The 15,620-nt window shown below is 47.0% G+C and overlaps 1 protein-coding gene across 1 annotated transcript in view; it reads left to right on the plus strand.

Annotated features, from left to right (window-relative positions):
* The first annotated feature begins 930 nt into the window (after positions 1-930).
* Positions 931-15,620, plus strand: part of LOC135827752 (low-density lipoprotein receptor-related protein 4-like) — a 42,573-nt gene continuing 27,883 nt past the window's right edge. Inside the window, exons 1-14 of the mRNA XM_065340202.1 lie at positions 931-1,676; positions 4,739-4,858; positions 5,152-5,268; positions 6,436-6,555; positions 6,805-7,038; positions 7,851-7,979; positions 8,858-8,974; positions 9,350-9,475; positions 10,111-10,242; positions 10,737-10,859; positions 12,498-12,589; positions 12,937-13,030; positions 15,049-15,162; positions 15,393-15,480. Coding sequence (XP_065196274.1) covers positions 1,616-1,676; positions 4,739-4,858; positions 5,152-5,268; positions 6,436-6,555; positions 6,805-7,038; positions 7,851-7,979; positions 8,858-8,974; positions 9,350-9,475; positions 10,111-10,242; positions 10,737-10,859; positions 12,498-12,589; positions 12,937-13,030; positions 15,049-15,162; positions 15,393-15,480 — 1,667 coding nt within the window. The 5' untranslated portion in view covers positions 931-1,615. The remainder of the gene's footprint in view (positions 1,677-4,738; positions 4,859-5,151; positions 5,269-6,435; positions 6,556-6,804; positions 7,039-7,850; positions 7,980-8,857; positions 8,975-9,349; positions 9,476-10,110; positions 10,243-10,736; positions 10,860-12,497; positions 12,590-12,936; positions 13,031-15,048; positions 15,163-15,392; positions 15,481-15,620) is intronic.

The following is a 15,620-nucleotide window of genomic DNA, read 5'->3' on the forward strand; positions in this document are numbered from 1 at the left end:
AATTCGTTTTTGCTGCCTGGGCTATTATAATAATTATTATTGATCAAAACTCCGATCTCACGTCGATATCATTGGCAAATTTTACGCCCCGGAGCTTGCGATGACAGCAAAATACATGTGAACGCAGTTTCGAAGCTGATACCGCAAGTGATATTGGCTATCTCGGCTTTCGCCGATATCATGTCAGTGTATGCGGTTAGACGGATTAGAACTAATTACTTGTAAAATGAAAACGTCGAAAGAGATCCACGTGACGAACTAAACCGGACGATCACGACGTTGGTGCCTGGTGGTGGTCACAACGCAGGATAGGCGTTGCTGCTGAATCACGCCTGGATGGTCTCAGCTGTGTAGATCCACTCGAGTGCGACCGTGGCGTGTGAACTGTTGTGTTGATGTGTCTCAAGCGAAGGAGCTACTCGAACGACACTTGGCGCCTCACTTGGCAAGCTTGTACGAGAGGAGTCTAATATTACGCCGCGAGCAAGGCAGATATGTCGACAGCAAATCATTGATGAAGGTTGGGCTGTGGACGACGGGCCCGCGGGCGGCGACGGAAGACGCATATGGCAAGCGACGTTTCGATTCTTCCTTTCGTCTCCCCAACCGTGGGCCATGGTCGGCTGCAGGTGGTGGGTGGACGATTTCTACTCCCCGCCATGCCAGGGATTGATCAAAGCTGTCCTTGAATGTTCGCTGCCATAACTGTTCGCTTTGTGTATGCATCATGGCGCGTGCACGCCTTCTTTGAATAGTTTCTCAAGTGCCTGAAAGTGCTCTGGCAATTTCGGAATATCGCCACTGGGTGGCGCATGGCGGGTGCCCCGACTTCATGCGAAATACCCATGTCCGTGCTATCTCCGTCAGGCAGCTGCCTCCGTCAAACAATCGTGGTGCTCTACCCAGTTCAATGCTTGGGTAGTATTTCTATAGCTGCAGAATGATAGGACTGAGTGGATTGAAATTGATTTGAAGTGCGCCGTCGAGTGTGTGTTTGTCGCTAGGAGTAGTGAACTACCGTCTCTGTCCAAGTGATCATGCGGTGGCCAACAGCCAACACTTTCTCCAGTCACGCTCTATCGTTGCAAGCTCAGTGATGGTCGCATTGGCTAGCTGCTATTTGCTGGCTTGAACTTTGAAGAAGCATCAGTACCTCTCCTGCGCACTGGGCAGTGCGGCTGTGCGTGAGTTCAGCTTTCGCAGGTGTAAGCCAACGCGGTACCACACTGCAGTTCTGTCGGCTCTTGTGGAGCACCACAGCAGAATAGTTTCCGTCGTGGACCGTTTGCAAAACTTGCACCAGAGAAGGCATCGTTATGCCTAGCACTGCACGAATTTGATGAGAAGGTGACCGATTATTGTACTGGTGGCGAGATCTGCGTCGAGAAGAAGCACAATCTTGAGGCGCAGTTACGAGAAAACAACTCCCTTCCTGCCTTCATCTTCGTGGAAATTGCGGTTCTTCCGGTCGAAGGAGTGGCACTGCGATCAGTGGTGTTGTAGCGGCAGCAGGTTTTGCGGAGTGCAGCAGATTGATTACTGGACGGGGATTCGCACTACACCGGAATCCCGTCGGCTGTGACGCCGGCAGCTGTCCAGCAAGGGGTGACGGAGGATGAACTCCCTGTGGATCATCGTAATCAGCACGGCGGCGACGTGCGTGCAATGCGCACCAGGTGAGAGATGTGGGCAGTTGTTTTCGGAGCGCCTTCGCGCTCTTGCGTAGTCTTTGTAAACGACGCAAGAGGAAAATCAAAATAATTAATTACCTGCCTTTATTTCGATCCCCTCGTGATAATGTTATTGTTTGTTGTATTCATGCGTACGCGCGTGTTAGTGTACGTGTGGAACGCACTCATACTCAGTCTCTGGAACTGGCGAGGTTCCGTTTCTGTAAGCGTCTCATTGTGACAGAGTCCTGCCGGGCCATGCACCCAAGGGTACTGCACGCGCTTATTGCCTTGGCTGTTTCTTCCCGATTGGTCCCTGGAGGGGTTGTCCTAGATCGCTGCTTGAAGATTTACACGAAGTCTTTTTAGAATGTCTATGCGTTGCTCTACACACATTGTCACACATCTACAAATAATAATGGTAGTTTCACACTGTTCAAGAAATGTATAAAATCCACCAGCTCAGTGTCAACCACCACTTTCCTTCACTAGAACTATGGCGCACCAAAGAAGTCGTATGAGGAGAATCGGTCAAAGAGGTAACAGTTGATGATGTTGATGAAAGTTCGATATCATGACACTGTAGAAAGTAACTCCAATAACTGGCTGTGCACAACCGGCCTTACTTGGAAGTGCCACTGAAAATTATTTGGCAGATGCAGTGTGGTAAGGTTTGCAATTGGCGGAGCAGTAATCATGTGGATTGGACGCCTGTGTCTTGCCCCCACAAACTGGGCGTATGACCTTGATTTGAGGGTGATGCTTCGTGCCGGACTATCATCTCCAGATAAAATTCCATTACCACAATCATAGTTCTCATCACAGTGGACTTGCTGGACATCCCAGTGATAATTCCAGTGGTGTAGCACTACATGTAGTGGTTGAGCTAGTTAGTATTCCTATACTAGTGGCAGTACTGGTGGCTGTTGTGGAGTGGTGTACTACAGTTGTAGTGGTGTACTCTTCTTGTAGTTAGTTCGCTAATGAGCTGCGAGCATTGATGGGATCGGTCTAATCTGGTGCCACACCATGCGGCGTGATGATGTGCACGAGGCCCTACCATGTAGTATGATGTGCCACAGACCTAACCCTGGATAATGTTGATTTGGCAGTGTGCCATTCCATGGGCATCAAGGCAGCAGCAATACGCACAGTGCAGTGCCGGTATCACAGCACTCACTTCTAGTTCTATGCATGAGTTGGCAGCTCCCAATTTGAACTGGCTTAGACCCCAAGTTAGTAGAGTGCAGGATTGCCCATGAATTATCTGCTTAGTCACTACAGTGTATGTACATCTGTAATAGCCTGTTAGCAGGGAAACTGCCTCCACATCAATCCATGCCTGCATGTGGTGAGCCTACAGTCTTGGTAGGACCCACATTGCCATGTCGCGTAAATGTCATGTAGCTGATGAGGCAGTCTCCCCCATCTGGGAAAGGTTGACATCTGTCTCTTCAGTCGTTAGGACCTCCAAGAGTCTAAACTCAGTTAACCGTGTGCTGATGAGCGTGAGCAACATTCCAGATTTTGTGAATAGGGCTAGTACATGTCTGGTACGTTAAGCTTCTAATACCAGATACCTGACATGTCTGAGCAGCTAAATTATCCTGTTTACCCAGCAAGAAGTAGAGTCAAGGAAAATCTAGCATTTTCATGGACGGACTTATACGGAAAATTGGAGTGATTGGTGTTGATGTGATCTCCTTGAAAACTCCTGTGTCTGTCCTTTTGCCCTCCACTGCCACAAAGTGATTTGCGAATGAGCAGTGTGCCTTGCGGTGGTGGTGCGGTTCTAGCTCTTGCTAGCCTAGAGTCAACCACAGAGTGACTCTGCCACTCGGCCCGTAACACTGTTAATGTTATGTCAGTGATTTGTGTAGTGGCTGGGTGTACAGTGTTCATTTTCAAAGGTTAAACTAAAGTACGTTACATAGCTATAACTCTGCATGTGCATGAACACTTGTCCGGTGTTCCTGAAGACAGTGGTGAGTTAGTGCTCCGATCCTGGCATGGGGGTAACCCCTGCTGTGAGCCGTCCACAGGAATGTCACGCACAACTACAGATACCAACATAGACAGACCGACATAGACTGGTGGTAACACACATGCACACACCACACACTGACATACACACAGGAACACACACCAGGAACACACACATAAACACATACGACACCCGCAAGCAATTGAGCAGTTACTAGGTTGGTAGCAATGATAGCCATAGAAAAAATCCTCATCTCCCTTACCGGAACAAAATTATGGGTTGAGGAACAAGAGAAAACTGGGATGTAATTACATGTACATCCTCTTTTTCCAGTTGTATTCCACTCTTCCTGTCTAAGGAACCTTCCTAACAGAACCTCACTAGTGTGGAATAGATTGTATAATTATGGCCATGAAGGTATTCTTTAGTTGTTTAGTACACTGAACTCCCGGATTCAAACCCATTTAATCTCCAGGAAAGAACTCTGAGCAAACAACTGTAAGAGTGCAATGATCTTGTCCATGGTGAACGGGCATGGTGTAAGTCTCCCGTAACAGTCAGGGGCGTGCTCGGCGAGGGGCACAGGGGGCAAGTGCACCCCCCAAAATATTTCGACCGGAGTTTTGAAAAGTCACCAATGTATTGCGGAAAGCCCGACCTCGCGGGAGCACATCCACAGATGAGGTGCTGAAGCTGTTCTTTCGACGCTCTCCTCGCCGAATCCTGTCCAGATACGTCAACTAGTGTGATGATTGTTCTTAGCTATATCCGTGCAATGTGTGTTTGTATCGGCCTGCCTGGTACAGTGCTGTCGACGGATTGGTTTTTAAAGATTTGTAAAGTTTTCATCCTTTATTTTGAAAAAATTGATATGACGCTGTACTGTGTTCATTCTTGATGACATACATGTACAATCTTTGTATGATGTCACCGGTACAACCTTTTGAAAATTGCTGTTGTCTGGAAGTGGTGCACCCCCCTGGAAGGGGAGCCGAGCACGCCCCATAACAGCCCTACAGTATACATTCAACACATTCAACTGATTTGAAGTGTGTTTGTATTTGCATGTGCCTCTTGTACACAGCTGAACCATGCGCTTCGGAAACAGACTTCACTTGCACGGCCAGCCGTGCCTGTGTTCCGCGATCATGGCGATGTGATGGTGAACCCGACTGCACTGATGCATCAGACGAAGTTGGATGCCGTAAGTCAACAAAGCACTATCTTTTGCCCTATTTCACTGGAGTATCAGCTGCACCGGAGTAAAAGCCACATCCGAGTATAGGCCTCATCTGCATTTTTTTTGTTTTTGTTCGAAATACAGACATTTGACCATTTTAGTATAACCACACTTGTGATAACTGCATTTAAAGCCCTGTACCAGAGTGGGTGCATTGACTCGAAACAAGCCAAGTAAACTGCGGCACTGCTTTTAGGCGTGTGTGGATTGCTTGTGAGAGTGCCTTTGTACCTGTGTATGTGTGTGAACAATTGCAGAGGATGTATCGTGCGAGGACCACCAGTTCATGTGCAGCAACGGCCATTGCATACCAGAGGCGTGGGAATGTGACACCGATGTCGACTGCACGGACGGCAGTGATGAGGTCGGCTGTGGTAAGCCACCTAGACTCGCAACTTAAAAATTACAATCACTGTTGCCTGATTTTTTGGTATTGTATTGTATTGAATTTATTTTACTTTGGTGGCTCAATAGTACAATGTACTAAAAAGAGGCCCGAAAAATCGATCATAAGGAGATAAAAGGAAACAGAAGGAGCAAACCAAAAACTAGATGAAGCGAAAAAACAACAACAAAAGAAACAGAAAATAATTTATATAAGCTGTGTACCGTCACATATCAAAAACCCTGTTTGAGTAAAGAAGGTCATGGCTGATGATCGCTTAGTGCGTGAAGCTCGGAGTAGCAGCACTCTTTCATCCTCTTGTTCTTGGTGTCACTATCACCTGTAGATGAATAATGGCTGGATAAAAAGTTGTTTCATAATGCAGTGTGTGCTTGTCTGAATCAATTGTATCTCGGATGACCACCTTCGAACCAGAATCTCGGGATGAAGAGAAAACTCCACAAGTGCTGAATTTGAGAAATTGAGGCTTTGAGATCAGTGCTTTGGAAAGGTCTAGGGGTGCGTTCAGGCTAAATGCCATTTCCGACTAGAAGCCAATTCAAAGCTGGTACCCAGATACGTATCTAGATACAAATCACACATTCAAGGAATCCCTTCTGGCCACAAGGCGAAAAGTGAGACAAATATGTCGCGTCCGCATCTAAAGTCTTCACATTAAAATAATAATGTGAAGACTTTAGATTCAAATATCATTTGAATAACTGACCAGGTTGGAGGTGCATATAGTTAGCCATCGTAAGCCTGGAGGTTGTCACATGTTGGTTATTTTACAGAGTTATTATTGCTACTCACATTACGGGTGTTTGCACCCGTATCTGCCCAGACAAGGAATGCATCTCTGTTCATTACGGGTGTTTGCACCCGTATCTACCCAGACAAGGAATGCAATTCTGTTTTTTCTACTTTCCTTGGATATGTGATTGTGAGTTTCTGGGACTTCACATTTCTCCTAGGCTTCCCGTCTGCCCCTTCACTTTGTCCGATCATCCATTCACCCATGCCTCTATCTGTCCATGTGTGTGTGTGTGTGTGTGTGTGTGTGTGTGTGTGTGTGTGTGTGTGTGTGTGTGTGTGTGTGTGTGTATACGTGTGTGTGTGTGTGTGTGTGTGTGTGTGTGTGTGTTGTACTGTGCAGCCGCGCCAACTTGCAACCCTCTACATCAGTACACATGCAATGACGGCACATGTATACATTCGTCATGGCGATGCGATGGAGACATCGACTGCTTAAGTGCGGAGGATGAAGATTGCGGGAGTAAGGAACAATTCACAAAGCTATATGTATAGCGTCTGCGATGATGTTTTTCAGTCATTGTGACGTTTACTTCAGCAAGGCTCTTTGTCACAGAGTGAAACTTCTCTTTGCTTGGATCTACACTAGGCACAACGTGTGCAATGTTAACTCATATCCTACTCGAGACATTTTTCTATAGACTTTTCCCGTTTGCAGCTTTCCCTCAAACCAATGAATGTTCAACATACCTTTATTTTTCTCTCCTTCCAGCAAATGTGTCGTGTTCGGCTGGTGAGTCACGCTGTGCCGACGGTCGTGAGTGCATAAACCAGCACTGGGTGTGCGACGGTGAGGCAGATTGTCGCGATGGCTCAGACGAGGCTGGATGCCCGGCGACGCCCTGTCGTAGTTTTGAGTGGCAGTGCAACAACAGCAAGTGCATCCCAAGCTCGTACGTGTGCGACTTGGACAACGACTGCGGCGACAACTCCGACGAACACTGTCGTAAGTGTTTGCCGCCTATATTTGATTATAGCTTGCATCGACCCCGGTCCCACCAGCAGGGCCTACTGGTAGGACCACCATACACACACATGCTGCACGGCCTCTGTACTAACACTCACCTAAAAACCAGACCCTAAACTGTTGCTAAGGGGCAAATGAAGGAGTCTGTGATAAATGTTTTCCACCTACACTAAACACCCAGAGTGTGTTTACTCTAAGTTTCCACACAGGTTTTTTAACCCACAAAATTTCCCAAAGTTTCTAGCTTATTATAAATTTCTAGCACAGAGATCCATTTAAGGGGCCGTCCGTAAATATCGATATTTTTTTCAAGACGCTATTTGTTCATTTCTCCCCAGACCCCCTCCATCCCCCCTCAAAACGAACATACACATGTTTATGAAAAGGATCGATATTTTTTAATGAAGTTCAATTTCCTCATGAAACGTGACCAGCTGCAACTCTAACTTCACCATACACCTAGGTTTATGTTGCCACGGTCGCACAACCTTGCCATGGCTATGCTCACGAGGTTGACTTTCACTTTGTGTAGGTCATAAACTACATGTTCGAACAGTGCCCGTCCATAGATGAGTTCGAAATTTTTTTCTCAACGACGAGACGAACAGGGCCCAAACCCCCTCCCCCCCCCCCCAAACGAACGAATATCTTCTCTAAAAAAACATCGATATTTGTGGACGACCCCTTACCGTATTATTCTACATTGATGAGTCCGGCTTGTATATGCGACATAAATGGCGTAATATTGAACATAGCCGGAGCTGGTTTGATCTGTGGTTATCACTGCACAGCCTCTCCAGAGCCTGGTAAATGCCGCAGCACTGAATTCAGCTGCAGTAACGGCGGCTGTATCCGCAAGACGTGGCAGTGCGACGGCGACAACGACTGCGGCGACCTGTCCGATGAGAAGAACTGTCCTGGTATGTGGAGTACCTATAGCTTGTATTACTGGAATTGCTAATGACAGCCGTGTTTGCTTACGTGTCTCATGAGAAGAACGTTTCTGGTAGGTGAACTAACTATCGCTATTACTACTGGAACTGACAATACCAGACATTTTTTCCAGTAGTGCTTCATTACGTGTGTGCATGGACACACACATGTAGACCACATTGATACCGTCACTTTCTTACTGAAGGAATAAGTTTTCATTGCCGTTTCGTCTTACACCGGTAGATGGCGTTCTAGTGCGGCAACTTCCACAGGGCAAATGACTGGTACGTGCAATAGTACACCTGGGGAGTGATTGATTGGTTCCGGATTCAAATACAGTCAACTTCGCTAATAACGACTGCGGATATAACGACAATTCGCGAATAACGACAGATTTCCCATGCCCAGAGCAAAGTCCCATCCCACTTTAATACATATAATGAGACTTCGGGTATAACGACACTTCGCGAATAAGGACACCTTTTTGATGCCCCGCCGAGTGTCGTTATACGCGAAGTTGACTGTATTATTAGATTCACTGGACCCGCCAAAGCAGCAGGTCCCAGTGAAACAGAAAAACGAATGTTGCTTTTGTCACAAATAGTGCAAATATCGCCACGCCACAGTTTTCATAGGTTTTTTTCAACTTGCTGTGGCTGCTCTGGCTTCGGGGTCAAAGTGTTCCGAGAAGACTCCTTGAATGTGCCAGAGCTGATGCAGACCAGTAAACACCCTATGCTGAGCGATCCTGTTCTGGATCCGACCAACCAAATGCACCCTTGTTAATTCAATAACTCTGCTCGGCCATGCAACAGTGCCTGTAAACAGATATTGCATTTGCTTTCCATTGTTCCATCATCTCCAGACTTTGAGTGCATCGCTCCCCAGGTCAAGTGCAGAACGGAGAACCGCTGCTATTCGTCCCACATGGCATGTGACGGTGTCAACCATTGTTTTGACGCAAGCGACGAGGAAAACTGCCGTAAGTTCTGTCGGTCAGGTCATTTTGATTGGCTTACACGTTAACGTGAGCAACTGAAGAATCGAATCCCTGGTTGTCTCACCGTTTTGCACAACTGCACGAAGTAAACTGAGTGATAACATCAATTGTATTATGTTGTTTGTTCACATAGGTCATAGCAATGAAGGTTGAGATGATGTCAAAACTCGGCATTTCATGCCGGAACCACAACCATCAGTTATCACAAAACTCCATGAGACTCTGACTTGTGATGTCATCTCAAACTGAAACGACCTATGTGTAACAGCTCTGCCTTCGGTATTCACCACTTTGGCCTGCTTAAGGTGTTCACTGTGTGGTATTGTTGATGCATAACTCTGTTGTCTGCGGGCACAGCATCAGCACAGCCACCGAATATCTGCGGACATGACTACCACTGCGGCGATGCCACCTGTGTGAACCACACGCAGATATGCGACGGCAAGCGGGACTGCCCGGACGGCAAAGACGAGGAGCTCTGCTGTAAGTTCCCGCTCTGGGATTTCCTCTATCCCATTGGTTCAACACAAACCATTGAACAGCTCTGATTTCCATGGTGCATTCCTGATGAGAAATGAGCAGAACATTGCCTAGGTTGGATACAGTCAGACCTCGCTTAACACACAAACTGTATGATGCATGACATATGCTGTAAATCGGTAACCAATGATTTCCTTCCGGATGGTGAGGGATCCGGATAAGCGAGGTCAGACTGTAGTACGACTATGTTAAATAGTCTGAATGGGATGTTAGCCTTTACTCCTTGAGGGTGGTGGTGTTCCTACGGACGCGGAAAGATAATTCTAACTGAGTGTAACACAAACAAGAATTGTTTTTGCCTTTATGGCTCCCCGAAGATCATCCTATCTGCTTCTTTGGGACTCCTGATCGTTTTTATTCATATGCAATGCGCACTAAAGTGGGGCTGGCTGGTGGTCCTGGAAGTGTAAAGCTACCAACTGAAACAGACAAGTCTCACATTATTATCTCTAACACACAAAGGGCACAACGGAGGTTGTAGAGTTTGTCGCAACGCCAAGTTTCTTGCTTAACGCAACCGTCACGTGACATGACCTCTAACATGTGGCTTCTTATATTCTATGCACATGCATGCACAGCTTCGAATCCTGTGGACGAGTGCCGTACGAACACGCACCAGTGTGCTCACGAATGCATCAACACACTGGGTTCATACTACTGTCTCTGCCAGAAAGGATTCGTGCTCACCGAGGACCACCGAGGATGCGTCGGTAAGACAAACAATGTTCATGATTCACAGATTCCATCTACAAGCTTTGTATTTGTTAAGCTTCGCTTTACTTCACCGAAGGCACAGGCTGCATCTGCCTTCTCCGTGGACGTATCACCACAGTTCCCACAGAATGGTGAAGATCTGAACTGTATATCCGTGCATCGAGTGAATGTTGCAACACTGAGCCACAGTGTCTGTCTTGGACTGCTCAGGACACTTCTAATGCGACTGTTGTCTCTTCAATCTGGTACAAGGATTGAGTTTGGTTGACGCAAGTCTGAAGGGCATGCATTTTGAAGACACAATCTCACAAGTTTGGGTTAAGGTAGTGTGGCTTTTCCGTGTATTTCTGAGCACTTGTGCATTGTTGTGTATGTGTTGGTATACGTGTGCCTTTCTATGTGTGGGTTGATGCGTGTGTGTGCGAGCGCGTGCGTGTGTGTGTGTGTGTGTGTGTGTGTGTACTTGCTTGCATGCCTGTATTGTGATCAGATGTGAACGAGTGTGAGATCCTGGGTTCTTGCAGTCAGATGTGCCATAACACAATAGGCAGTTACACATGTAGCTGTGCTGATGGCTATCTGCAGTATGCTAACAGAAGATGTCGAGCAACGGGTAAGTCTCACCATCTACTCCTGTGTGCTGGCTAGCTCTGGTCTACGAAAAAACCCCTTAGAGAATACCGTATTTCCTCGAGTCTAAGTCGCACCTTTCTACACTTACATTTCAGGGCCATCAAAGGGGATTAGAAGCGGTGAGGCCTCCTGCAGTTTCATACAGAATTACAGATGGAGCGGACTCGCTCCCTTCTATTTACACTGCAACGTTCGAACACATTTTCGTAGTTAAAACAACGTTTCGGCATATAGCCCTCATCAGGTTTGCAATGATGTGCACTCTACAAAGGAGCAGCAAATATACTGTGCTGTGCTGTGTTTGCGCCAAATGTGTCAGCTACAAAGGTGGCGAAAGGGATTGGTGATATATTAATATCCAGATACGATATATTCACAGTAGTGCCCAGCCAGCATTAGTGTTTACTTGCGGCCGCAAGTTGCGGATTTCAACAGCTTCTCGCAGTTTTCTGCTTGCTCTGTCGCCTGCCCTTGCCAGGACTGACACAGCCGAGAACACACTATCCGCAGCAGCTATACTCTCGCCAGAATGTTTGTCGCGCACGTGGTCACCCCATGGCTTATCGAGAGTGCGACGGCGTGCCTCGCCATTGTGCTCCCGAATTCTTGTTTCCAAGGAGCGTTCCGTCTCCCCTACATACGTTTCCCGGCACCATTTGCATTGCAATTCATAGACTACATTCTTTGTCATACATACTCGTTCGCCTCCAGACTGACAGGTAATGCAAGGCCCTAGTGGACGTCCTCTTCGTCTTTTTTCAGTAATGTTGGGCTCGTTTACGCACTTGGGTGGTAACAGCGCCGAACGGCACAGTTGACGCCTGAGGCTGCCCGAGTGCTCGTATACGACACGTACCGGCAACTTGTATTTCCGTATTGCTTTGTTCACATGGTGGTGTACTTCATCGGACTTGAACGGTAGTTTAAGGAAGGCAGAGCGGGGATTACCGCGTCGTCTACGCCGAGGTTTCCTGGCAGCTTCCCTTGCTTCCGATATGATACTGTCTGGGTAGTTATTTATGCGCAGTTGTTTGTGTATTTTTTGTTCGCTCTCGGCTTGCATCATGGGGTTAGACGATAGTCGCTGTGCCCTTAGGAATTGAGATTGAGCGACGGCTAACTTGATGTGGTGAGGAACATCATCATCATGATCAAAGGGGAGCGACTTATAATCGAGCATGACATACTACTGAAGGCAATATATTGAAACAAGACGACATGAACCTGGAGATGGGGGTGCGACCTACAATCTAGTGCGACTTACAAACGGGGAAATACGGTACTCGATCTCCGGACAGTTAGGTTTTTTGACCTTGTTGCTCTTTACTCAGAGATCTTAAACGTACGGCTACGATAGTGTTGACAGATTGCTAGTTGTTGTAGTCTCTGTTCACTGGCTGTCATCGTACCATCATGTCTCACCATGCCTGATGGTGATAGTGTTTGCTTTACGGAAGCATCTTCCCTCCCCGCTCAAATTCACATTAAACCAATGTTTGGGAACAGGAATGACTTGTCTCGATAAGGGTTCTGTAGTGCATAGAATCACATACGTTGAGAAATTCTATAAAAAGAATCACCTGTAATGAGTGGTTTTGCTCTCCGCCAATGTATTTAGGTCCACCAGGGTCGCTGATTTTCTCCAACCGAGAAGACATCCGACAACTGACTTTGGATGGCAGCAAGTACACCACTATTATACCATCACAGGTAAGACGATGGCAGTACCCCCCCCCCCCCCCATTGGATTTGTTTTGGAAACTGGGGCCCAAATAGTCCTTATTCTATTGCTTCAAAATCACAAATTATAGCCGCACCTACCGCACTAGTTCCGATGCCCCTGCGGTAAGTCATGCAGGCAAGGTAGAGCCTTTCACTGGCTCAACCCGCAACAGTCTCAGCTTCCTAATGATAACGCGATTTGATTTGGGTGATGTGAATGGTTAGCATTTTCTCAGGCATTTTTCACAGAGGGCGGTTGTGTTCCTGCAGATGTGGAATATTCAGTCTTAGTCTCATGCAAGCCGGGCCATGATTTTTTCCGTTTTATTTTGCAGAAAAATGCCATCGCAGTGGATTATCACTACCAACGGGATCTTCTGTTCTGGACTGATATCACCCTGGATGTGGTCTTCTCTTCCTTCCTGAATGGTATGTTGGAATCATCCCTTCTTAGTGATGCAGCTAAGCATCATGTCTTTGAATGTCACTATCACATCAGTCAGTGTTGTGCTAATTCAGTGTTGCCCATTCTGATTCGCCAGTAGCCTGCTTATAGTTGGTAGTGCTGGACAAACAACGGATAACTTGTAAACTGTTAGTCCTCTCTGTTTAGTTGTGTATGTTCCATAGCCAGCAATTGCATGTCATCACGTACATTCAAAATCAACATATTTTGCGGATCGACCTTTTTTCAGCATCACTTTTCAACGAGGACGAAGCAAAGTCGGCCGAACGAAGCCCAGAGGAAGAAAATCACCCTCTCCACTTCACCATCACGATACTGACATAGATACAAGACGAAACAACTAAAAAATACACAAGAAAACTGTACGGCAATCTTCGCGCTGACTTTGGTCTGAGAATTTCTATCACGATCAAAAATGTACGAGGAGCACTCAAAATAAGCTACAGACGTACCTTTATCACTCTCTACTCCTTTTTCAAGGCACAAAAGTCGACTCTCCACTTTCAAACCAGGAACCAGACATACCAGTGGTCTTTTTCAGCTGCTCAACGAGCGCAGGAAATGTTCACCAAGGGGCGCAGAGCAGCATCCATTCCAAAAAAAGAGCTAAAATACGAGTGAGACTGCATGCCTGAGTACGTGAGTACATGCAGAAAATAGTCAATTTCAGCGTTTCTGCTCCAAACAGCAACTTGCTTCGACTAGCTACAAAGATTACACCAAAGGATCAAACAACAACCGTTTTCTTCATTTTTTTTGACAGGTGGCTTCCTTGTGCTTGGCCCAGCATGCCAAAAATCGCACCTTGGAGGAGTACACAAATTACAACTCTCAGATGTCCTCGATTGCTGGCCATGTCTTTTTATGGAAAAATGCGACGGCTGTATGGCCCGGTTGTCGGTCAGCTTTCCCGCAAACGGTTCGGGAGTGACAAGCTGGGCTGGCTGAGCCATGCTGGTTGTTTAGGAAGTTAGGTTTGAATCACATTATTTTTATAAGAAAATGCACCACTGCCAGCAATGTAGTGGCAAGCGTAGCTGGTGTAGTGTTGAGTTTCATAGGTAGCCAGTCTGTGCAGTGATGACTTGTGTGTGTGTGTGTGTGTGTGTGTGTGTGTGTGTGTGTGTGTGTGTGTGTGTGTGTGTGTGTGTGTGTGTGTGTGTGTGTGTGTGTGTGTGTGTGTGTGTGTGTGTGTGTGTGTGTGTGTGTGTGTGTGTGTGTGTGTGTGTGTGTGTGTGTGTGTGTGTGTGTGTGTGTGTGTGTGTGTGTGTGTGTGTGTGTGTGTGTGTGTGTGTGTGTGTGTGTGTGTGTGTGTGTGTGTGTGTGTGTGTGTGTGTGTGTGTGTGTGTGTGTGTGTGTGTGTGTGTGTGTGTGTGTGTGTGTGTGTGTGTGTGTGTGTGTGTGTGTGTGTGTGTGTGTGTGTGTGTGTGTGTGTGTGTGTGTGTGTGTGTGTGTGTGTGTGTGTGTGTGTGTGTGTGTGTGTGTGTGTGTGTGTGTGTGTGTGTGTGTGTGTGTGTGTGTGTGTGTGTGTGTGTGTGTGTGTGTGTGTGTGTGTGTGTGTGTGTGTGTGTGTGTGTGTGTGTGTGTGTGTGTGTGTGTGTGTGTGTGTGTGTGTGTGTGTGTGTGTGTGTGTGTGTGTGTGTGTGTATGTGTGTGTGTGTGTGTGTGTGCACGCGTGTGTGTGTGTGTGTGTGTGTGTGTGTGTGTGTGTGTGTGTGTGTGTGTGTGTGTGTGTGTGTGTGTGTGTGTGTGTGTGTGTGTGTGTGTGTGTGTGTGTGTGTGTGTGTGTGTGTGTGTGTGTGTGTGTGTGTGTGTGTGTGTGTGTGTGTGTGTGTGTGTGTGTGTGTGTGTGTGTGTATGTGTGTGTGTGTGTGTGTGTGTGTGTGTGTGTGTCTGTGTGTGGTGTGTGTGTGTGTGTGTGTGTGTGTATGTGTGTGTGTGTGTGTGCACGCGTGTGTGTGTGTACTCTCCGTCCATGCAGGAACCAACACGCGTCGCATTGTCGACCTTGGCCTGTCCAGTCCGGGCGGTCTCAGCGTGGACTGGATGAACGACCTGCTGTACTGGACTGACTCCGGCAGTGGAAGAATAGAGGGTGAGCTGGTGTCGCACTGTCCAGTGTTACATGACCAACATGAATAGAATGAAATTCAGTTAAAGGAAACTTGCAATCCATTGTACAGCATTGTTCTGATGGGCCTTTCTATTGAAAATATATCGATTCAAACTAACCATCCAAATAGCAGTTCAACTTGCTGATATGATCACATGATGCATTTTCAGTTGACCGTGGGGTATGGCATGTGTGTGCATTGGTTACTACAGCTGGAACACTGGATGGTAGCAAGCGACAGGTCATAGCCCACCAAGGGGTGGGCAAACCGCGTGCAATCGTTGTCGACCCATGTCGTGGGTAAGGACATCATGCCTAGGCATCTTGCCTTTCTGCATAATTGTCTTTCATCGTGAATCGTAGTTGGTGCCAATGTGGAGCGAGTCTACGCCCTAAAGTGCGTTCGCGTGTGTCGTAATGTTTGGCAGAAAAAAAACCTT

Source organism: Sycon ciliatum, chromosome 11 (assembly GCF_964019385.1).
Source record: "Sycon ciliatum chromosome 11, ocSycCili1.1, whole genome shotgun sequence".
Taxonomy (NCBI): Eukaryota; Metazoa; Porifera; class Calcarea; order Leucosolenida; family Sycettidae; genus Sycon; species Sycon ciliatum.